At 49.6% G+C, this 22555-nt stretch overlaps 2 protein-coding genes across 4 annotated transcripts in view; both read left to right on the forward strand.

The window, feature by feature from the left end:
* The window catches only part of MTMR14 (myotubularin related protein 14), a 92647-nt gene extending 79721 nt beyond the window's left edge, over positions 1-12926 (forward strand). For both annotated transcript variants that reach the window (XM_060239339.1, XM_060239340.1), the window contains one exon: positions 12479-12926. In XM_060239339.1, the coding sequence (XP_060095322.1) occupies positions 12479-12656 (178 nt within the window). In that variant the 3' untranslated portion in view covers positions 12657-12926. The remainder of the gene's footprint in view (positions 1-12478) is intronic.
* Positions 12927-15626: 2700 nt separating this feature from the next.
* CPNE9 (copine family member 9) overlaps positions 15627-22555 on the forward strand; it is an 80872-nt gene continuing 73943 nt past the window's right edge. For both annotated transcript variants that reach the window (XM_060239341.1, XM_060239342.1), the window contains exon 1: positions 15627-15844. In XM_060239341.1, coding sequence (XP_060095324.1) covers positions 15768-15844 — 77 coding nt within the window. In that variant the 5' untranslated portion in view covers positions 15627-15767. The remainder of the gene's footprint in view (positions 15845-22555) is intronic.

Below are 22555 nucleotides of genomic sequence, written 5' to 3' on the forward strand. Positions count from 1 at the left end.
CACCAGGACTCTGGTGGGGCTGGCTCGTTTTTGCCTTGTGCTAATTTTCACCCACGTTTTGGATGGAAACTGGAAGTGCCACTTTAACTGTCTTGGGCCTTCGACCCACAGCCTGTGGAAGGATGGGACAGGGACTTCTGCTTGTTCATAGCTTCTCACCAGCATAAGGTAGATTAAACATGTATGAAGTCACCTTATGCTGAGTCAGTCCATTGCCTCTCCAGGGTCTCAGGTCAAGATCTTTCCTGTTATGTGAAACTTTTAAAATGGAGATGTCAGGGACTGAACCTGGGACCTTCTGCATGCAAAGCAGATGTTCTGCCACTGAGCCATGCCCCTCCCTCCAGATCTTGGTTCCTTGGAGGCCAGGGCTCAGCATTTCCTCTTGCCTTTTGGTGTAGAGCCAGTTTGGTGTAGTGCAGGGGTGTCAAACTCATTTTTTATGGGGGCCGGATTTGACATAAATGAGACCTTGTTGGGCTGGACCATTTTGGGTTGGGCTGAGCCATGTTGCGCTGGGTCAGGTGTATACCTATTTAAGATTAGGTAGCAGAGATATAAACTTTATAAAGGACACAAATATGATTAAACATATATTTTTAAAAAAACCTTAAAACACGCTTAAAATGTTAGCACTTGTTGGTCTTAAAGGTGTTTTCTTTGTATTTCTCCCATGGGATCCAGGGAACTGGGCAAAAAAAGCTCTGTCTCTTTCCTTCATTCTCCAGGGGACCAGGAGGGGGAGGAGCCTCAGCCAATAGAAGAAAGAGAGGCTTGGCTCAGTAGCTTTGCTGTGCAATTGAGAGAGCCTGGCAAAGCAAACTATCCATCCTCCTCTCCCACCCCAAGGGAGGATCCTCAGCCAAAGGACAAAATAGAGGTTTTGCTCTGTAGCTCCTGTGCAGTTAAGCAAGCCTTGCAAAGCAAGCTGTTATGCAGAAGGAAGCAGATCATATCCAGTTGCTCGGGGGCCTGATAGGAGCCCTCCAGGGGTCTGTTTTGGCCCTCGAACTGCATGTTTGACACCCCTGGGTAGTGGTTAAAGAGTGGCAGACTCTAATCAGGAGAACTGGGATTTGATTCCCCATTTCTTCTCCACATGCAGCCAGTCCTTGGGCCAGTCACAGTTCTCTCAGAGCTCTCCCAGCCCCACCTGCCTCCCATGGTGTCTGTTGTGGGGAAAGGAAGGGAAGGAGATTAAACTATTCTGAGACTCATGAGTAAAGGGCAGGGCATAAAATCCAATCTCTTCTTCCTTCCACACTCACCATACTAACCCAGGTGCCTCTGAGGGCAGCATCTTGAGAACTTCAGGGTTCCTGAGGCAGCAGCTTCTGTCCTAGCGCAGCATTAGTACAAGAGCTGCTCTGGCACACTGGCTCACAGGATAGTTTTGGACTCCAAGAAGTTTTGGTTGCAGGACATTTGAAACTGCCTTAGTTCGATCCCGATGGAAGCTGGGTTCAGGTAGCCAGCTCAAGGTTGACTCAGCCTTCCATCCTTCTGAAGTCGGTAAAATGAGTACCCAGCTTGCTGGGAGGAAAGTGTAGATGACTGGGGAAGGCAATGGCAAACCACCCCATAAAAAAGTCTGCTGTGAAAATGTTGTGATGCGACGTCATCCCAGAGTTGGAAACGACTGGTGCTTGCACAGGGGACTACCTTTACCTTTTTTAGGTTCACTGGTCTGCTGACTTCTGCGTCATCTGGTGTAAAACAACTGTGTTTATTGTTCTGTTTGGAACAGAGCTTGTAAGTCAGCTCAGGGGTATTGTTTGGTGTAGTGGTTAAGTGTGTGGACTCTTATCTGGGAGAACCGGGTTTGATTCCCCACACCTCTACTTGCACCTGCTGGTATGGCCTTGGGTCAGCTATAGCTCTCTCAGAGCTGTCCTTGGAAGCGCAACTTTTGGGAGAGCTCTCTTAGCCCCACCCACCTTTCCAGGGTGTCTATTGTAGGGTAAGAAGATAAAGGAGATTGTAAGCCACTCTAAGACTCTGATTTAGAGAGAAGGGCGGGGTATAAATCTACGATCTTCTTGTGTGGTAGAAAGGGAGTGAACTCTGAGAGCAGTTCTCCAACACCTGCTAACTGATAGCATTTGTCTGGAGATTCCAGGAATTGTACTCGGGGCCTTCTGGTCATGCATTGTGTGCCTGACCACAGAGCTGTGGCCTGTCCCCATGGGCTAGAAACAGTCATTTCACTCAGCAAAGAGCCTGGTCTGGAATGGGGTGCACATTCATAGTCTGTTGCATCTTGTAGGGTTGCAGATAAGGACTGTAACAACCCAGGAAGCAGTAGGTTAGTGGGATCCCAAGAGAGGACTTGGAAGGATTCTGCTTCAACATAGTCTGTCTCCTGTTGTAAAGATCCCAGTGCCGCCTCTTTCAATGAGTGAAGTGAGAAAAAGAAAGCTCCCTTTTGCTTTTTGGCAGGTTACTCAGTTCTAAAACTTCTTATAGCAGAATAAGTTTCCTTGGTCCTGGGATTCTATACTTTCTCCAGCCTATATGTGGTTGAAATCTGGAGTGTTTGTGGACTCCTTTACTAAAGTCTTTCTCCTGCAATAAAAAAGCCCTCTCCGGGAACATAAGATCTGTGGAGAGAGCCTCGGACTGAATAGGTGATGCTTTGAGAAGCTCCTACAGTGAAGGGGCACCGTAGCCAAGAGATGGGGGTTTGGCTCTTCACTGGGCTGTCTCAGCCAGCAAGTGGCAGTGGAAACTGTCATGTGCTGGTGGACCCCACCCCAATCCCTAGAGAAAGGGAAGAAAAAATAGGAATCAAAACCCTCCTGTGCATTTGGCAGAAGAGGAAGACAACTGTAGATTTATACTCTGCCCTCCTCTCTGAATCAGAGTCTCAGAGTGGCTTACAATCTCCTTTATCTTCTTCCCCCACAACAGACACCCTGTAAGGTAGGTGGGGCTGAGAGAGCTCTCTCAGAAGTTGCCCTTTCAAGGATAACTCTGTGAGAGCTATGGCTGACCCAAGGCCATTGCAGAAGTTGCAAGTGGAGGAGTGGGGAATCAAACCCAGTTCTTCCAAATAAGAGTCCACTCACTTAACCACTACACCAAATTGGCTCTCAGGAGGGGCAAGGAGTAAGTAATCTCTCCTGGATGCATAATAGGTCCAACATGTGTTTTATTTATTGAAATGTTTATACCACTACCAAGAGCTGGTGTGCTGTAGTGGTTAGAGTGTTGGACTAGGTTCTGGGAGACCTGGATTTGAATCCCCACTCTGCTCTTAAGGCTTGCTGGGTGATCTTGAGCCAGTCACACACACTCAGCCTAACCCACCTCACAGGGTCTTCGTGAGTATAAAATGGATGAGATGAAAACTATGTAAGCTGCTTTGAGCTTCTGAAGCAAGTACGTTTTTTCACCGTTCTCAGTGGCTCACGGCATCTTACAGAGGCCAGCCAGGCAAGCACAGAACCACTGAGCAGTCTGCTTCTTAGCTCTCAGGTTGTCCTGAATGACTTTATTCCCTCCCTCGCTCCCATTTTCAATTGGAGGGATCCGTTTACTCAATCATTCTGGAAACCTCTACTTTTTCACCACCACCACCCCTGACTTTATGTGCTGTGGATGTGGCTGCTTAAGCCGCTGCGCGTGGGTTTGATTACTCAAGGAAAGAGCAGCGGGGAACAAAAGTGCCATGCCACCTTCCCCCCTGTCAGTGACCCAGGGAAGGCATAGCCTTTGCTCCCCATCCCATCCCCAAGTCTTGCTAAAGGCAGGCACTGCTGCCCACCTCTGAGAGAATTTGTAATCCTGGCAGCCTGAAGAGTTTACAGAACAGCTTAGGTCGAAGGAGGCTGTGGGGAGCAGGCTGCTTTTACACAGCTCCAAGACAGTCTTACTGTCACACTTGCCGAAGGCACAGAACAGATCTGATGGTCTTTTTCTCCTACCCCTGAGAGGATGAACTTAATCTAGAAATTGCACCCAGAGCCTCTTGTATGCTGTGGAGGGGGGAAATGCAGGCCCAGACGCAGTAGCCTTGCAAGCCTCCTGCTGGTTGAAGAGCAGCAGTTCATTATAAACGGATGGGAGAGTCAGAAAAAAGCATCTTTGCTCTGCTTGGGGCCTCCAGTGTAGATGGTGGAGCTGTGATTTCCAAGGTGAGGCGGGGGACAGCAGGAAGCAGGTAGTCAGTAGAGCAGTCAGGCCAACTTTTTGGCTGCAGTTCTCTGCAACTAATGGATCCCATCTCACAGTAGTAGCCAGTCAAGAGTAGACAGGAGTTGCCCTGACCTCAGAAGCCAAGCAGGGCTGACCCTGGCTTGGATGGGAGGCCTCCAGAGAATATCGTAGTTGGGAGGCCAAGGCAGGCTATCAAGCCCCTTCTCTGAATGTCTTCCAGGCCCCAGTAGGAGTTGCCAGAGTACACCATGAAATCCAGGCTTGTATGCACGCGCACACACACACACAATGCAGGGAAAAGAAAGAGTGGAGCTCCATATGACTAACAACCTGTTTCAGTTACATAATGCATCCCCTTTATGTGTCCTATGGAAGAATGTTTTGTCCTTCAAGGGAGCCATAGTGCTGTGCACACAGAAGGTCCCGGGTTCTACCCCTGGCATTGCCAGTTCAAAGGATCAGGTAGCAGGGAATGTGAAAAGCCTTGACCTCAGACTACGGCTAGCTGCTCCCTGTCAGAATAGACCATGCTGATGAAGATGATGACGATATTGGATTTATATGCCTCCATATACTCTGAATCTGAGTGGTCATTATCTCTTTTACCTTCCCCCCCCCCACAATAGATACCCTGTAAGGTGGGGGGGCTGAAAGAGCTTTCACAGCAGCCGCCCTTTCAAGGACAACTCCTGCGAGAGCTATGGCTAACCCAAAGCCATTCCAGCAGCAGAAGTGGAGGAGTGGGGAATCAAACCTGGTTCTCCCAAATTAGAGTCTGCACACTTAACCACTACACCAAGCTGGCTCTCAACCTCGCTGATGACTATGATAGGGGAAATGGTCTGACTCAGTATAAGGCCAGCTTCACGTGTTTGGGTGTTCCAGAACTAAATATCTTGATGGAGCTCCAAAATATACTTTTCTGAAGGAAATGCAAAGAGCTGATCTTGAATCAGTGTGACGCTAGACTTGAGGCAATTCAAGGCAGTCCCCCACTTGTGCTGTTACAGCACTAAATACTTCTGGGCAAATCCCTCTCATTTATTTTAGATGTTGTGCTCTTCTCCCCAATAGGGTCCCAAAGCAATTTATAGCATCATCCTCCCCTCTCCTGTTTTACCTTCAAAACAGCAACCTTGTGAGGTGGGTTAGGTAGAGTGGGGGTTCAAACCTTGGTTTCCTAGGTCAGCGTCCACTACTATAACCACTATACCAGGGGTGGCCAAACTGCAGCTCAGGAGCCACATGTGGCTCTTTCACACACATTGTGCGGCTCACAAAGCTCCCACCACCACATTGGCTAGCTTGGAAAAGGCATTTCTCAATTTAAATTGTTTTTCCAAGATAAGGCAGCAGGCAGCTTGAAGAATACATTTAAAGTTAAAGTTGCTTTCTTTCCACCTGTTTCTCCCCCTTCTATTTGCCTCCCTCCCTTGTCAATTTGGTGTAGTGGTTAAGTGTGCGGACTCTTTTCTCGGAGAACTGGGTTTGATTCCCCACTCCTCCACTTGCAGCTGCTGGAATGGCCTTGGGTCAGCCATAGCTCTGGCAGAGGTTGTCCTTGAAAGGGCAGCTGCTGTGAGAGCCCTCTCAGCCCCACCCACCTCACAGGGTGTCTGTTGTGGGGGGAGAAGATATAGGAGATTGTAAGCCACTTTGAGTCTGTGATGCAGAGAGAAGGGTGGGGTATAAATCTGCAGTCTTCTTCTTGCAGCTCTCAAAATCCAATGTTTATTCTATGTGGCTCTTTTGTTAAGCAAGTTTGGGCATCCCTGCACTGTACCATGCTGTCCTTTACCAGGTGATATTATTTAATCACACCAGGGAAACACATTGATATCGCACGCGCAAGAGCTCAGCTTCCTGAAGCTGCATTCTTGTTTGCAGTCTTTGTTGTTTTTCACCTTCGAGTCACAGCCGACTTACGGTGACCCCTCAGGGTTTCCAAGGCAAGAGACATTCAGAGGTGGTCTGCCATTGCCTGCCTGCACGTCATGGCCCTGGGATTCCTTGGAGGGCCTCCCATCCCAATACTAGCCAGGCCTGACTCTGCTTAGCTTCAGGGAGCTGATGAGATCCGGCTGGTCTGGGCTCTCCAGATCAGGGTTTGCACAGTCTCAAGGACTAGAAATCTATTCCTTAGTAGTGTGTGGCAGATGCCTAAGGAAGTTTTAGACGCTGAGGGGGCGAAGTGGGGAGAGAATGCGAAGCAGGGTTTTCAAACCCTTGGAGGGCAGGGTGTCAGTGCCTGTCCATGCTAGAACAAAAGCAGCATAAATTATGCTAAACCCCTATGCAGATATGCTGGACAGAATCTAAGCAGACAGGCCCCAGCTTTTCTTGGCACAGAAGTACGGTCTGTGTGTGTGAGAGAGAGATTCTCCAAAGCTTGGAGCGCATGTAGTGAGAGCAGTCTTAAAGCAGATCTAAAAAGCAATGGGAAAAATACGTTGTTGGCAAAAAATGGGAAGAGGGTATTCAGAGAGATCCAGCAGGCAGGAGAGAGATTATTGTTGCTAGTCTTTAGGAACATATGCTTCCCTGTCACCAGTGTTCCCTCTAAGCTGAGTTAGTGTGAGCTAGCTAGCTCACAGGTTTTTTGCCTCCAGTTCACACATTTTTGCCTTAGCTTGGGAAGGATGGCCCCAGAGCAAACTAATTTATGCAGTAGCCAAATCGCTCGCTCACAACTTTAATGCCAGTAGCTCCCAGAGCTGAATTTTTGCTTACGAGACTCCGCAGCTTAGAGGGAGCATTGCCTGCTGCATGCATACATGTCACATGGCTGCCCTGTAGGTTGTGTTTAATCATACCGGGATGTTTTCAGTGCACACCACCTCCTCCCCAGCTATTGTTCAAAACACATCTTGGGGCTAAATGTACTTTTACAGAAGGGGGAGGATTGCATTTGCATTGGAAGGGGGGGGGCTGCCCCTTCTACCAGTTTTCTCTGCTTAAACGTTCCTCCTTCTGCCCAGCACAACCCAGGTTCAGAAACCCGCATGGAGTTCCATCCTTAGCAGCTGGTTTAAGAATCGCAGATGCCTCTCGTGTGGGCAAGATCCTAATAAGGACACGGAGTGCCCATGCGGAGCCATATTCCGGGGTCCCGCTGGTCTGACTCAGAAACCGCACTCGTGTCTTTTCTTCTTCCTTCCGTGATAGCCACATAAATGCAGCCTTGCTGGCTGCTTCTCCACCCCTGAACTCTTTTCTGTCGCTCCTTCGATTGCCGGCATTCTGATTCTCCTCCAGTCAAGCTGGGCAAGTGGCCACAGCCTGGGCCCTGCAAAGAGGGAAGCAGCTGCTGTGTTCTGAGTGGCAACGATATATATATTTTTAAAGGAGCTGGTATACGGGGAGCAAAATCTCTGCTGGGGAGGGGCAGAGAAGGCCACGGTAGAAGCCTGTTTTCCCTACCTTGTTAGGGACGCTCTATTTCTGGAAGGCTGTAAACAGGATCCATCTAGGCCAATCTGTAATGGGGTTGGTGTGGTTTAATACATTTGAGATTCCAGCCTCCTCAGGGGGGGAGGTGATTTTATGTTTTCAGGTAAATTGTGGCCTCTTTGTTTTTTTGCTGGGACGGAGCAAAGATGCTGGAACAATGAGCACAAGGACTTTGCGTGCAGTGGCAGTTTTGCGATGGATCTCTGGCTCACAGGTCCACCTCCACCCCCACCCCCTGTGGGTTTGGTTTGCATCCTTCTGTGAGCTGATTGGATGGCTCTTCTGTTCCAAGTTTTAAGACCTCCCTCTGCTTCTGCATTCTGTGGTATCCAGAGGCTTGCTGCCTGCACCTGGAGGTTCCATTCAGTCTTCCTGGGAAAATCTTCTGCCCCGGGAATTTGTCTGCTCCCCTCTTGAAATTCTGTGTATTAATAACCGGTGCCATGCGTTGGGTGAGGATATTCCATACGTGGCTTAAAAAGATAGCTGTTGTGATGCAGCCAAACACCCCAAGCCACCGCAGGACTGCTTTGTCAATTAACGTTGGTGGGCATATTCGTTCCTCATGCTTGCATCCCATACCCCTTCCAAGGATCTCATAGCAAATGTGTACAGAAAGGAACAATCCTTCCCCCCCACTTTCAACAACCCCATGAGGTAGGCTGAGCAGAGTGTGTGATTGTCCAGTGGTCACCTAGTCAGCAGAGGGGGGATTCAAACCCCCCTCTGAGTCTTCCCAGGTTGTCTCTAGCACCCCACTGGCTGCGCAAGCCTGCTTTGTCAGATGCACAAAGTGATCAGATGCAAAAAGAACTTCCTGACCGTTAGAGCTGTTCCTCAGTGGAACAGTACTCCTTGGGAAGTGGTGGGCTCTCCTTCCTTGGAGGTTTTTAAACAGAGGCTAGATGGCCATCTGACAGCGATGAAGATCCTGTGAATTTAGGGGGAGGTGTTTGTGAGTTTCCTGCATTGTGCAGGGGGTTGGACTAGACCCTGGAGGTCCCTTCCAGCTCTATGATTCTGTTATTCTATCAGGTAAGCAGTGTTCCCTCTAAGCTGAGTTAGTGTGAGCTAGCTTACAGATTTTTAGCCTCCAGCTCATGCATTTTTGTCTTATCATAGGAAAAGTGGCCCCAGAGCAGACTAATTCATGCAGCAGCTCACAACTTCAATGCCAGTAGCTCACAAAGCAGAATTATTTGCTCACAGGACTCCCCAGCATGGAGGGAATGTTGTGGGAGTGTGTCTGCAAAATGGGGCTCTAAGGCCCAGTCAACCAGGACATAAACTAATGGAAATGCTGCTCTTCTTTGGGCAGCGAGTTTAGGACCGGCTGCCTTTCTTCTCCCGCCCTCCGTTTTCTGACAGCGCTGTTGATGTTTGCTCATTGTAGCATTTAAACTGCAGGTTTGCCTTACTATGGGGAAGCCCCATTCTGTGGCAGGAGGGAGAGGATCTTGTGGGTGTAGGAAGTGGAGTGGGGGAGCATGAGACAGGGCAGCCTTTCGAAATCCCCGGCTCCCTTTGCCAGGAAACTAGTGAGTCCCTCTGCAGTTTGGAGGGCGAGGCTGGTTGTTGCTGCTTCCCCTCCCCTCTGCCCCATCCAGTTTGGAGAGCCACAGTGTCGCTAAATGGGTAATTTCACAGAGGAAGCAGCATGTGGCCGCAGCTGAGGCTTACGCCAAAGTCTTGTGTAATCTCCTGACAGCGCTGCCTGCGAGTCTGTGGAAGTTTTCTGCGGAAGAACCATCATCTGCTGTAACACGGCTAAGCCCAGGCCTTCGCTGAGATCCGGGAGCTGGAATTACACGGGGCTTTGGTGGGTGGGGAGTGAGCCTGCTTCCGTGCCCAGGCATATCCTCTGCCTCCTGTGGGCAGGGTGAAAATCTGGTCACTGAGACTCCGTGGTTGGGGGCTCAGGGGAACGGCGAGGGGCTCACAAATTTGCCCGTGTACACCACAGTCACAGCAAGGACTTCACTGGAGAGTGAATGTGCAGGCAGTTCTGAGGGCTTAAAAATATGTCTTTGACATTCTTGAGAATCCAGATTTGGCACCAAGAAAAAAAGAACAGCCTGGCTGGATCAGGCCAAATTCCATCTAGTTCAGAGCCTGCCTTCCAACGGCAGCCTGGTTGATGTTGGGAGGAATCATGGGAGAGTGACAGCTTTGTGTTTTGGGCAGCTCAGATGGGAGGGAAAAGCCCAATAAGCCCAGCCTGAAGAGCAGCATTCAGAGAGTCCCCAGCCTTGGAATCAAGTCTTCTTTAAGCCTGCTTAGGGTTGTCATGCGGGGCGGGGTGGAGTGTTTTTAAAACTTCAAAGCTTCCCAGTTTGGAACATTTTGAAGCATTGGTAGAAAGGCGAATTTCTTTACTTGACCTGTTTTTGAAGGGTGATGGTGTAAAGGAGGGGTGGCCAAACTTGCTTAACATAAGAGCCACATAGAATAAATGTCAGATGTCTTGAGAGCCAGAGGGAAGGGAGGAGAGAGAGAGGTTAAAAGAAAGCAATTTTAACTTTAGATGCATTCTCCAGGCCGCCAGTTGGTTTGGCTTGGAGAGCCACACAATATGTGTGAAAGAGCCACAGTCTGGGCACCCCTGGTATAAAGTGTTCTCTATGTTGCCAGCTCTTGGTTGGAAAAGACCTGGAGATTGGAGAGGGTGTACAGCCAGAGGAGGGCAAGTTTTGGGAAAGGAAGTGGGGCATGAGGCCATAGAACCCACCTTCCAAAGTGGCCATTTTCTCCATGTCACCTGGAGATCACTTGCAATAGCAGGTTGACAACCCTTGTGAGTGTGGCTTTGGTTTTCAAATACACAGTCCTGAAGCTTGGTTCTGGGGAGTTCCACTAGCCCATCTCATGTCAGGGAAGTCTGTTGTGGGGGAGGGGGGTTTGTCAAAGCTGTTTCTTCTCCATCAGTCCCTTTTGTTGCTCTCTCCTTCCTCCTTTGCCCCCCCCCCCCGCTTGTGAGGCTGGCAGGATAAATAGGAGGCCTGTCTGCTGGGCTCTCTGCGCTGCTTTTAAATCCCAGCCGCCTCCCGCCTCATCCCCTGGCTGCTCTTTCCGGACCTGGCACTGGTGGCGGTGGGTGGCGTTCTGACACTTCCATTCAAATTAACGGTGGCAGTTCCTCGCCTGCGAGACACCGGGGAGATGAAAGAGACTCCGTGATGGGCAGGCTTTTGCCGTGCCCTTGGGGTGACCTTTTTGAAGGGGATGCTGGTATTCTCTTTGAGCGAGGTGGGAGGGTGGAGCAGCTGCGTGCAGGCATGACAAAGATTGCTTTTTCTTAAGACACTCTGAGCAGATGCCTTTGAACTGTAATCTCCCTTTGCGTGGCTCTCATCTGGAATGTCTTGTGTTGCGAGTCTTCCTCCCTGTCCCCCCCCCCCCCACAGCCTCCCCCAACTGTATGTAGATCAGATGGAGAAGAGGCAAATCGCTGGGGATGCCATGCCCTACTCTGCAAGAAGCTGGCTCCTCTCCTTCCTACCTATTTCATTACAGGATGGAGAGTGGGGAGGAAGGGGGAACTAGCAGCTGGGGATGGGGTGGCGGGTGTTCCTTTCCACTGCCCTTTAGCACCTCTGCTCTCAACTTGGGCCCAGCGGAGGGACGGCTCTGGAGAAGTGGCCAGACCAGGCAGGAGCCAGAGGAGGGTTATTAATACAGAAGTTCTCAGCCAGAAGGCTTTATCCCCAAAGCACCTCTGACAAAGGCTCAGCCCGCAGATGGCACACAATGTGCCCTGTCTCTTTGCAGAGGGTGCCCCACAAGATCCAGTTGAAAAGAGGGGGAGGGGAGTGGTCTTAACCTTTGCCGGGATATGGAAACTTTTGACTTCGTACTTGCAGAGGGTGATGGGTATTTGGGTGGGCATAGCTTTCCAAGGAATAATTATTGTTCCTTTCCAGGAAACAGGATCTAGTAACAGAGGTTGTTCTTATGCTCATGCCAAAGAGATGCACGTTCTGTATTCCAGAGTCCCTTCTAGGACTGTTTTGTTTTTACATAGTACAGTGACTGGTTCCACCCAAAACCTTCACTATGAATGCATGACTGGAGCTTTCCCTCACGTTGTCTTCTGTGCTTCACCCTTGACTTGAACCACAGAAGCTCTGCGGAGAGCTGAGGTGGGAATGGCACAAGAGGCTAAGCCAACTGTCATGTGGAACTTAGGCAGCCCCAGAAGCAGCTGGAAGGAGCAGATGCTGCCTTCCCTGGTCATCTGAGGCTCCCTCAATGCGGTGCTTCCCCAGCAGAAGAGCCTCTAAGCCGCGGGCACTGTCCTCTTAAGAAGGGCTGCTGCTGGAGGTTCAGAAGACCAAGGTTGAAGAGGCACCACCTGCAGAGGGAATGGGGAACTTCTCTCATTTGTGGAGCTGCAAAACCCTAGTCTTCTGTTTTCACCTGTGTTGCACACAGCATCAGTGACAAAAAGTTGGGTCCCCAGCCCAATTTAAGAGACTCAACAGCCAAAGGTCCAGTGAGTTGATCCGGAGATTCTTTTATTGCCACTAGTGACAGAAGGAAAAGCCACTCTCTCTGTAGTCTCTGTCACTAGTGGTAATAAAGCAATCTCTGGATCAACCCACTTGGGCCTCTGGCTGTTGAGTCTCTTAAATTGGGCTGGGGGCTCAACTCTTGGCACTGATGGTGTGTGCAACACCTGTGTCTTGAGCCAGGGATTGAGTTCTGGAACAGATTTCACCTCTGCCATGAACCCACTTCCCTTAGTGTCCTTAGTCAAGGCCCTTTACCCTTCAGCCTTCTTCCCCTTCCCCAAATCTGCAATATGTTGCGTCTGTGAATGAGCAAGTCTTCCAATGACTATAGAAAGTTTTTTTCCTCATTGTCCCTTCAGGCTGGTGACACTGACGGAGCGGGAGTCTCGGCTGGATGAGGTGCGTTCGGCGTTCCTAGCTACCTACAGCAGCACGGTGGCCCTGAAGCCTGTCTCTCCTAGCCCCTCAGGGGCCATCGGGGGCCTGCTGGAGCAGTTTGCCCGGGGCGTTGGACTGAGAGGAAGCGGCATCCTTTGACCTCACCCGGCACAAGCGGCTTTCTAGTCTGAAAGGCTGAAGGAACCTCAAAGCCATGTGAGCCCAGAGTCTCTGGCCTTATTCTCGGCTGGCTGCTGCCAGCCCCACTGCCTCTCTGCCAGCCCTTCTGGGTCCATCACTGACTGAAATCACAGCCTCTGCTGCCTGAGGCTGGGCTGGCTTCTACTGGAAGGTGGGGTTTCCTCCCCCAAAATCATGCAGGACTTGGCCAGCTCTGACAAATCACCACAGTAAAATGTGTCAAAATACCCTCTTCTCTGGTTCTGTCTCGTGTGTACTTACTACTTTTCTCCTTGTACTTGATGGGCTGCGTGCAGAGCTTTCGGTCAGAAATGATGGAAGCAGTCATGATCTTTCATGGGTATGAGTTGACACAGGCCCCATAGTTTACTGTTGCTGCTCTGTACATCTTTCAAATAAGTAAAGCCAGGGCTTTTTTTGTAGCAGGAACTCCTTTGCATATTAGGCCACACACCCCTGACGTAGCCAGTCCTCCTCGAGCTTACAGTAGACCCTTTACTAAGAGCCCTGTAAGCTCCAGGATTGGCTACGTCAAGGGTTGTGGCCTAATATGCAAAGGAGTTCCTGCTACAAAAAAAGCCTTGAGTAAAGCCCTGTCCCATTAACCAGAGTTCTGTACCCAAATCATATTGTGACCAATGTCACGCTAACTCAGTTTAGAGGGAACACTGTAACTTGTATAAATTATGCAAATAGATCAAATTTCTTTTTAAAAATATTTTGCATAGTTTATTACAGGATTATTGTATATGGGTGAAGAGGACTGAACTGTACTTTAGAAGTAGGTTGCACCACATCCTACTTCTAAATCTTTGCTCCTTTCTGAAATCTGGGGGTGCATTTATGAGTGAGCATAAAGTCACAGCCTAGGATCTTATTGTGGGGTTTTTAAAATATGAAATCAGACTTTTTTAAAATATGAAATCAGATAAGACGATCTGCTTTGTTGTGGCAGGAAAGCATGCAGTCAGTCATTCCTGATGCAGAGAACGGCTAGTCCGGGCTCTCTCTTACTTTGGCAAGGCGAAGCTATCTGCCTTGTCATCTTATGGTCAGGCTGCCTGACCCTCTGCAGGAGGGAGGTAAGTTCTAACAGGAGGATTAACATTTATTTTATTGGGTTTATGTCCTGCCCTATCCCAAAATGGGCTCAGGGCAGCTCACAGCAATTAAGGCATAAATAACAAGAGCATGTAATAAAAACTGAGTTTAAAAAACAATCAAACAACCCAAGATGGCAGCAAGCAAAATAAAACTCTAGAGCAATCCTTGATGATTAGCCCAATGCTATTTCTGTGGTGTAATTCTGTGGCCAGGAGAGAATGCTGCCTCAACCAAAGGCCTGGCAGAATAGCGTGTCATGATCATCTGGGAGCCTACCATGACATGAAATGGCACCTTCAAGCTCCAGAAGTTAGGCTGGAAAAAACTGTGGAGGCCTTTTCCAGCGGGGATGGCTGATGCAAAAACTGGATCTGTTTTCCTTGTTGTAGGCTGTTTCCTGTGGAAAGCCGGAGGGGTGGGAGGTGTCGGTGGATTCTATGCTTCCCAAATGCTCTCATCAGCCTTTTCCTTCTGTTCATATGAAGCTGTCTTGAAGGCGAGACATCCTTCTGGTCCACTCTCAGAGCCAGACTGCTGCCTGGGGAGCCTTTCTCACTGGAGAGGCCAAGGATGCCCAGAGGCCCTTAGGGGGTATACAAAGGATATGCCTCTGTGATACAGCTAGGGGCATCACCTTTTTGTGGCAAGCATGCCAAATAAACTATTTCCATTGTGGGTTTAAGGTTATAACTGTCCAGAGCTGAACTGTTGGTGGTTCTCTCTCTGCTGGTATTGTCTAAGAGATGGGGGTCTGCTGTGTGGAGGGCTTTCTGTGGTTCATTTTATGAACTTACTGAAAGTCATTGGGGGGAGGGAGTGGAAATGGAGAAACAAGAATTTTGACAAAGGAAAAGCAATATTTTCCAAGTAGGATTCCTTGGGAGTTCACTTTTAATACTGCTGGACTAGATTCCTCTCCAGTCCCTGCCTGCAATGGTGTGGGTTCAGGCCAATGAGCAAGAAGATTAAATAGAGAGGAGACATGGGCAAAAGGGGGTAGGAAGCAAAGAATTATCCACTTGTCTTTCACTGAAAGGTCTGTAAAATCGACCTTGCTGTTGAACTAGGCCCAAAGTAGGAAGCAACAGTCCGTTGAGCTTTCTCTCGGTTCATCTCTGACTTAAGTTTTAAAGGGCCCTTTCCCGGACAAGATCGCTGACGTTTCCGACGTGTGGCTTGGATTCTAGACGGGGAGCGGCGCCCCCTTAGTTTTATTGCACCGAGTGGAGGGGGAAGGACAGCGCTTCTCTAACCTCCATCCCGCATCTCGCTCCCTTTAGCAGCCGCTTCCCATCCCCCCCGCGATTGGGGAGTTCGGGGCGCTGGGTCCAGGCGCAGGCGGCTCCCCCGCCTTCCATCCCTGTGCTATATATATATCTCAACCCACGCATCGGAAAAGCGGCGGAGCTTTCAAACTGGCCCGCTTTGCTGGCTGCAAGGAACCGGGGCGGGGGGGGGGGGAGAGGAAAAAAGGAGAAACGAGGCGAGCCCTCTCCTCCCGGCCCCCCCTCCCGCGCCTGGGCGGGACTGCGCTGGAGAGGGCGTGGAGCCGAGGTCGGGTCTGCTCTTCTTCGGCGCAAAGTCCCCTTCGGCTTCGCAAAGCGCCGTTCCAGCGCAGAGAACCGGAGAGTTTGGGGCTTCTCCTCTCGTCTTGCTTGGCTTCAGCACCTTGGAGAGCGCTCTGCGTGGCGCGGTGGGGAGAGGCGGCGGCAGCAGCAGCACCAGGGCGCCCCCTGGGGACCGGCGAGGAAGGGCGAGCGAGTGGGGAGCCCCCCCCCCCCCCAGCTCCGGGTTCCTCCCCCAACATCCACACGTGCTGCCACCTGGAGCGGGAGCGGACGCGGCTAGACGGAGCGAGCCAGAGCCGCGATCGAAGGAGGCTCCGGCGCCTCGGTGCTTCTGTCTCCCCGCCCCATGGAGCGCGCCCCTCTTCTTCGCCCCTAACGCTGCCCGAGCTCAGCGGGGATGGCATCGCCGGGAGACCTGGAGCCCACTCCTTCCCGAGTGCCCGCCACCAAGGTGGAGCTCACCGTGTCCTGCAGGTGAGGAGGACCGGGGAGGAAGGGGGAAGGAGAGGCGCGCACCCCTGGATCCCAACCCCTTGCCCCGTTGAGTCTCACAAGGGGAGGGCTCCGGCAGATTTCTCCCTAGCCTGTACCGTGCTTGGGGGAGGGAGGACAGAAGGAAACGCCTCCCTCCTTGGAAGCCTGCATGATGGGAGCATGGGTTTGTATGGATGTAAACAGTGATGGAAAGCATGGGGAGTGCGCACTTCTGCCAAAGTGGCTGGGTAGTCAGTGCATGTGTGGGTATCTGGGCTCACAACACCCAGCTACCTTGCAATACTTCCTTTCTGTTTCATGAGCCCAATGAATGGTCAGGCATGTGCAAAGTCAGGGGAAGTGGGGTAGAGGGTATTAATAATATGTGTGTCGCTTGGGGTAGTCCTTGTACAGTTACATGTGTAGTAGTTGGTTTTCTGTATGACATTTCTGTGCATGTCCATGTCATTTGGTGGTTATATTGATTCACAAGCATGCATGCGCATACTGGGTTCCACCCCCCCACCCCCCGCCTCAGCAACACAATCCTTCTCAGAACCATGGTCAGTTGCCATTCATGTATCCTGATGAATGCGCAGGTGTTTAGCATGCCTTCAGGTTGGTGCATGCAGTGTCAATGACTGCTATTGTGTGTCTGTCTCTCTTTGTCCGTTTGCTGTATTTTCATACGTGTCCTTGGCTCTGGATGTTTCCTTGAGCATGTGGTTCATGATTTTTGAATGTGGCTAAATCCTACTGCGTCCAGATGTTTTCTTCTCCATCCAAATGCTTGCAAGCGCTTGCTTTGTACAAGCTTCCTTGTGTAGATGCTTGAACCTTAGGGTTGGAAAGAACCCGAGGACCATGAAGTCCAACTCCTTTACCCATCTGCGCACAAAATCTCTAAAGATCAATCCACCCTTACAAGTTGGAATGGTCAGAAGCAGAAGGTACATGGGGCACTGCCGGGTGTAGCAGCAGGGCTGCCTGCACAAAAGAGCGAGGTACCAGGTGACTTGAGAAAGCGAACTACACATTGAAGGCAACAAAAATCTTCCAGGAGTGCTGGCCAATCTGGCCTGGGGTGGGGGGAGGCAAGTCCCATCTCAATATTCTCAATATGGGCCAGCCGTAGCAAGCTTTCTAACCCTTTAGCCAAGATTCCACCTACAAGGGACGTCTGTTGGTTAACCCATGACCAAAAGATATATTCAGAATAACTTCATGGCACAGCTCTCCTGGGACTGTACCACAGCAGAATGTTGGCGGGGGGGTTATGTATTTAAATACTCCTTTATGTGAAGCTCTCTGTCACCTCCACCTACCTGCGTATGGAAAGTGTGGACTGAGTAGAATTTTAGACTAGGCGTTTCTACCTTTGTTGTTTTGTCATGTGGAAGATTTCATGTGCTTTCCCAGCTGAATTCTGAAGTGCTACAGTCAAAGGAGGGCTGTATCAAGTGATTCCTCTGAAAGTATAGATCAGCCTTTAAGGCTTGACTGTGTTCTGTGGTGGACGATTCTTTGTCCAGCATCTGCTCACTCACTCCACAAGTAGAGTCAAATTCATGCTGAATCTTGACTGATGTGCAAGATAATGTTTCATACCGAGATGTTTTATTCTGCCTCCACCAGCCCTTGGGGCTTTGGAGATGGCTGTGTAATTGCCCCTAGCATTGAGCTGGGGAGCAGAACAACTGGATGAGAATGGAGAATGCCTGAAAGATAAGGGGATACCTTGCACCAGATCCGGTTCTATAGGTTCAGGAACATGCAGTGCAAGCTTTCAAGCTGTGTAGCACACTTACAGTGCAATCCTAGGCATGTCCATGCAGAAGCAAACCCCGTTCTATTCAGTGGGGCTCATGTCCAGGTAAACAGGTGTAAGACTGCCCCCTTGGTTGGTCAAGTAGCATGGACAGGGAGCTCAGTGATCTCTTCTCTTTGCCGGAAAAGAACATGGAATAGATCTCCTTGAGGACAGACTGAACATAGGAACATATGAAGCTGCCTTCTACTGAATCAGACCCTCGGTCCATCAAAGTCAGTATTGTCTACTCAGACTGGCGGTGGCTCTCCAGGGTCTCAAGCTGAGGTTTTTCATGCCTATTTGCCTGGACCCTTTTTAGTTTATTTTTTTTATCAGTTTATTGTTGTTATAACACTGATACACGCCACAAAAAGAAAAACAAACCATACACTATATACAATATACACTGAAGCATAAGGATCAAACTACATACATCATATTCCATCCTTGTTTGTTTCAAGGACTTATGTTTTCTAAACCAGATTTATTTATATTCCAACTCTTTCCATTTATCATATATTATTTAAGTCAATATCTATTTCCTAAATTAACTTACAACCTTCAACCACTCATATAATGGCTTCCAAGTTTCTTTACATTCTTGTATATTGCCCTCTTTTGCCTGGACTCTTTTTAATTGGAGATGCCAGGGATTGAACCTGGGACCTTCTGCTCACCAAGCAGATGCTCTTCCACTGAGCCACCGTCCCTCTCACTGCTGTCCCTTGGAATAGCCAGGAAAGTTCCTGATGGGCTTCTGCCCCAGAAGGTTGCTGGGAGGCAGGAGGAAGCTGAGCCTGGTGGTGCCTGCAGTGCTGGTGCTGCTGCTGGGTCTGCTCAGTTCAACAGCCGCAATGACGATGACACCGGGAATTGGTCTGTCCTTTGGGGTCACTTGGTCAGCTGGCTCCAGGGCAGTTAAAATGTCCCGGTCCACTCTTGGATCTCTTCATTCTTTTCTCTGCCTGTTTGTTTCCTTCTACAAGCATAATAGATGCCATTGGTCTCGGGGGCAGGGGGGGAGACAGCAGAAGGGATTTCCTCATGTGAAGGGGTGTCCCTTCTGTTTTGGAAAAGATTCTTGGAACAGCAAAGATGAACGCATCTTGAAATGCTGGTTTGTCTCTTTGTCACACAAGAAAGAATTTTTACTGCGAGCCTACTTTTTCTTGGCTTGCAAGCTAGCGTTGCAGCTCCGAGGGGAGTTTTCTCATCCATGCACAGCTTCAGAAACATGACCTCCTCCCCCGCCCCCCCATACTTAGAGACCAATTTGGTTCTTCCAAAGTGTGGATGATATTCCTATTAAGTATTTGAAGGGCTGTCACTTCAAGAAGGGCAGGGAGCTGTTCCTGTTGGCAGCAGAGGAGAGGACTCGCAATAATGGGTCTAAATTAAGGGTGAAAAGATACCGGCTGGATATTAGGAAAAACTTTCTTACAGTCAGAGTTGTTCAGCAGTGGAATGTGCTGCCTAGGGAGGGGGTGAGTTCCCCCTCACTGGCAGTCTTCAAGCAGCTGCTGGATGAAGGCTCATCAGGGATGCTCTAGGCTGGTCCTGCATCAAGCAGGGGGTTGAACTAGATGGCTTCTATGACAGCTTCCAGTTCTGTGATCCTATGAAAGACCTGGCCTCACTGCCTATCACCAAAGCTGACACCTATAAAGAAAGGTTGAGGGAGCTGGGCATGTTTAGCCTAGAGAGGAGACAACTGAGAGGTGATATGGTCACCATATTCAAGTACTTGGAGGGCTGTCATATAGAGGATGGTGTGGAATTGTTTTCTGTGGCCCCAGAAGGTAGGACTAGAACCAATGGGTTGAAATTAAATCAAAAGAGTTTCTGGCTCAACATTAGGAAGAACGTCCTGACCATTAGAGCGGTTCCTCAGTGGATCAGGCTTCCTTGGGAGGTGGTGGGCTTTTCTTCCTTGGAGGTTTTTAAACAGAGGCTAGATGGCCATCTGAGAGCAATGAAGATCCTGTGAATTTAGGAGGCGGTGCTTGTAGGTTTCCTGCATTGTGCAGGGGGTTGGACTAGATGACCCTAGAGGTCCCACCCAACTCTATGATTCTATGATTCCTCGAGTCAAAACCCAGTTCAGAATCCTGATATTTCTATAGCAAAAAAGTGAGTTTCTAGCCCTCATGATTACCGAGTCAGTTTCCACCTCTGGCTTAGAAACCCAGAGAGATCCTGAAAGAAGCTTTTCTCATAGGACAACTCCCTGTCATCCCCACCCCCTCCCCACTCTGACATACTAATTCTTTCTCCCCTTCTTTTTTGACATCTCAAACCTCTTTCCCTCACCCAGTTCAAAAACTAAACACTCATTCTTCCAAAAATTCTATGAGCATTCTAGTTAAGTATATACTTTCAAATATGTTGCAAGTGCATAAATTATTCTAGTAGCCAGAGAGTTTGTTTTGTTTTGTTTTAAAAAAAATCTGTTTGCAGAATTTGAAGGCAAATGTGATTATGGTGTTGAATGTTAGACCCCCCTGAGCATATGCAGATTAGAGCGAAATCTTTTCGTCTTCTGTGGGAACCAGAAACGGAGAGGCTGACTGTGAATGGAGCTAGGGGGATGGGCGCAATTAGGGAGGAAAAAAGGGGGTCCTAGGCTGCTGGGAGAAGGCTTGAGCCAGCACAATGCCTGGAGCCAATCTTCCCCAGTCCCTGGAGGCTGTATTTAAAAATAGACCTGAATGGACAGAGAAAAGAAGCCGTCCTCCAGTCAAGGAGAGGCGAGTGGTTTCCACAGGCAATAGGCATCCGCCCACTTTGCTGGGAGCAGAGCAGAAATCTATCCCCCCCCCCCACAAAGGATGAACAGAAGGGATCTGCAAGCAGGGTAGGCTGCGTCACTGCCAAAGAAGCCGAGTCAGTTCTCTGCTGGGGGGCTAGGCACAGGGCAGAAGATGCCACCACCACCACCACCCCACCAGTAGGGAGATGCATCAAAATAATCCCATGGCTGACAGAACCTCTGCAGGTCAAGGGAACAGGGCTCCTGCCTTCTGGGCCTGCTGGTGGTGAGAGTCACAGAAGTACATGTGCCTGACCTCAGAACATAAGACCAGATATCCCCTGCTGGAGGCATTGGCTGAGTTCTCTGCTAGGGGCCAGATGCAGAGTCTGATCCAGGGAGGATCAGTTCTAAGGACTCGTTCAGGCATCACTGGTCTGATCCTTGGGCCCATGCACCATGAAGCTCACAGGGTGAGCTTGGGCCATCAGTGTGCTCAGTCTAACCTACCTCACAAGGTTGTTCTGATGATAAAAGAGAGGAGGGGAGAACGAGGCATTACTGCCTTTTTGAGCTCCTTGGAGGAAGATCTGGATAAAAATCTGATAGGAAGGTAGATTAATAGGAGGAAGAGTCAGGTCTGTAGATTATTTGTGACTATCACATGTTGATCCTGCCCTTCCCCTCGCCTGATGAAGTGTGCTTAGAGAGCACACGAAAGCTTACATTCTGAATAAAACTTCGTTGGTCTTAAAGGTGCCACTTGACTCCTGCTTTGTTCAACTGCCCTTCCTCTGTTGAACGTCCTGGATGGGACTCGAATCTCTGGATTTGCACGTTACTTTCTCTTTTAGCTGCCATGCTGGGATGGAACTGCTGCCTGCTCCCTTCGCTCAACGTTGCAAATACTTAAATCAAACCCTGGCTGTTCACCAGCCCCATGTGACATCTCCTTCTGTCACGCTGCACCTTTTGTTGTTGTTGTTGCTGTTGCCCTCTTAAATGCTAGGCTCAGATCTGTTCCAATTTGGGATTTATCTTCTCTGTCTTCCCCTTAGTACATCCTCTCATGGGGATGTGGACCATGGCCAGTAACACGGGGGGCCACCCATGTGTCCCTGAAATTTTCTTATGGCATGGTGTGCCATATGTATCTCATCATAGGGATGGTGGCTCAGTGGTACAGCATCTGCTTGGTAAGGAGAAGGTTCCAGGTTCAATCCCCGGCATCTTCATATGTTCATATATCTATCTATCCCTTCAGCAGAACAAACCTGAAGTTGCCGTAGATGGAGTCAGACCCTTGGGGCTATCAAGGTCAGTACTGCCTCTTCTGATTAAAGGCAGCTCACCAGAGTCTCAGGCAGAAGGTTTTTCACATCACCTCCAATCAGATATTTCATAGAATCGTTGGAAGGGACCTCCAGGGTTATCATATCATATCTATCATATCAGTTTTATTTATATCCCGCCCTCCCCGCCGAAGCAGGCTCAGGGCAGCTAACAACACAAATCAATACATTAATTTTACAAGATATTTAAACAAAAACTAATTAACAATTTAATTAAAATTCTACTAAAACTCTAAAATCAATAAAATTAATATGGTGGTGCTATTATACAGATGGTGAATTTCATTAGCAGTTTCCCCCTTAGTCGGTGAAGGCCAATTGAAAAGGGATGGTCTTGCAGGCCCTGCAGAACTGTTCAAATTCCCGCAGGGCCCGCATTTCCTCCGGAAGCTGGTTCCATAGGCGTGGAGCCATAACAGAGAAAGCCCGATCACGGGTGCTCTGAAGCTTTACCTCTTTCGGCCCGGGGATAGTCAGCAAGTTCTTCCCAGCTGACCTCAGCGCTCTCTGGGGTTCGTATGGGGAAAGACGGTCCCTCAGGTAGGTCCCTCAGGTCCTCGGCCATATAGGGCTTTAAAGGTAATAACCAGCACTTTGTAACGAATCCGGTATATAACTGGCAGCCAGTGCAGTTCACGCAGCCACAGCTGTATGTGCTCCCACTTTGGGAGCCCCAACAGCAGTCTAGCAGCCGCGTTCTGCACCAGCTGCAGCTTCCGGGTTCGGCACAGAGGCAGCCCCATGTAGAGGGCATTACAGTAATCCAGTCTTGAGGTGACCGTTGCATGAATCACTGTTGC

Source organism: Heteronotia binoei, chromosome 5 (genome assembly GCF_032191835.1).
Source record: "Heteronotia binoei isolate CCM8104 ecotype False Entrance Well chromosome 5, APGP_CSIRO_Hbin_v1, whole genome shotgun sequence".
NCBI lineage: Eukaryota > Metazoa > Chordata > Lepidosauria > Squamata > Gekkonidae > Heteronotia > Heteronotia binoei.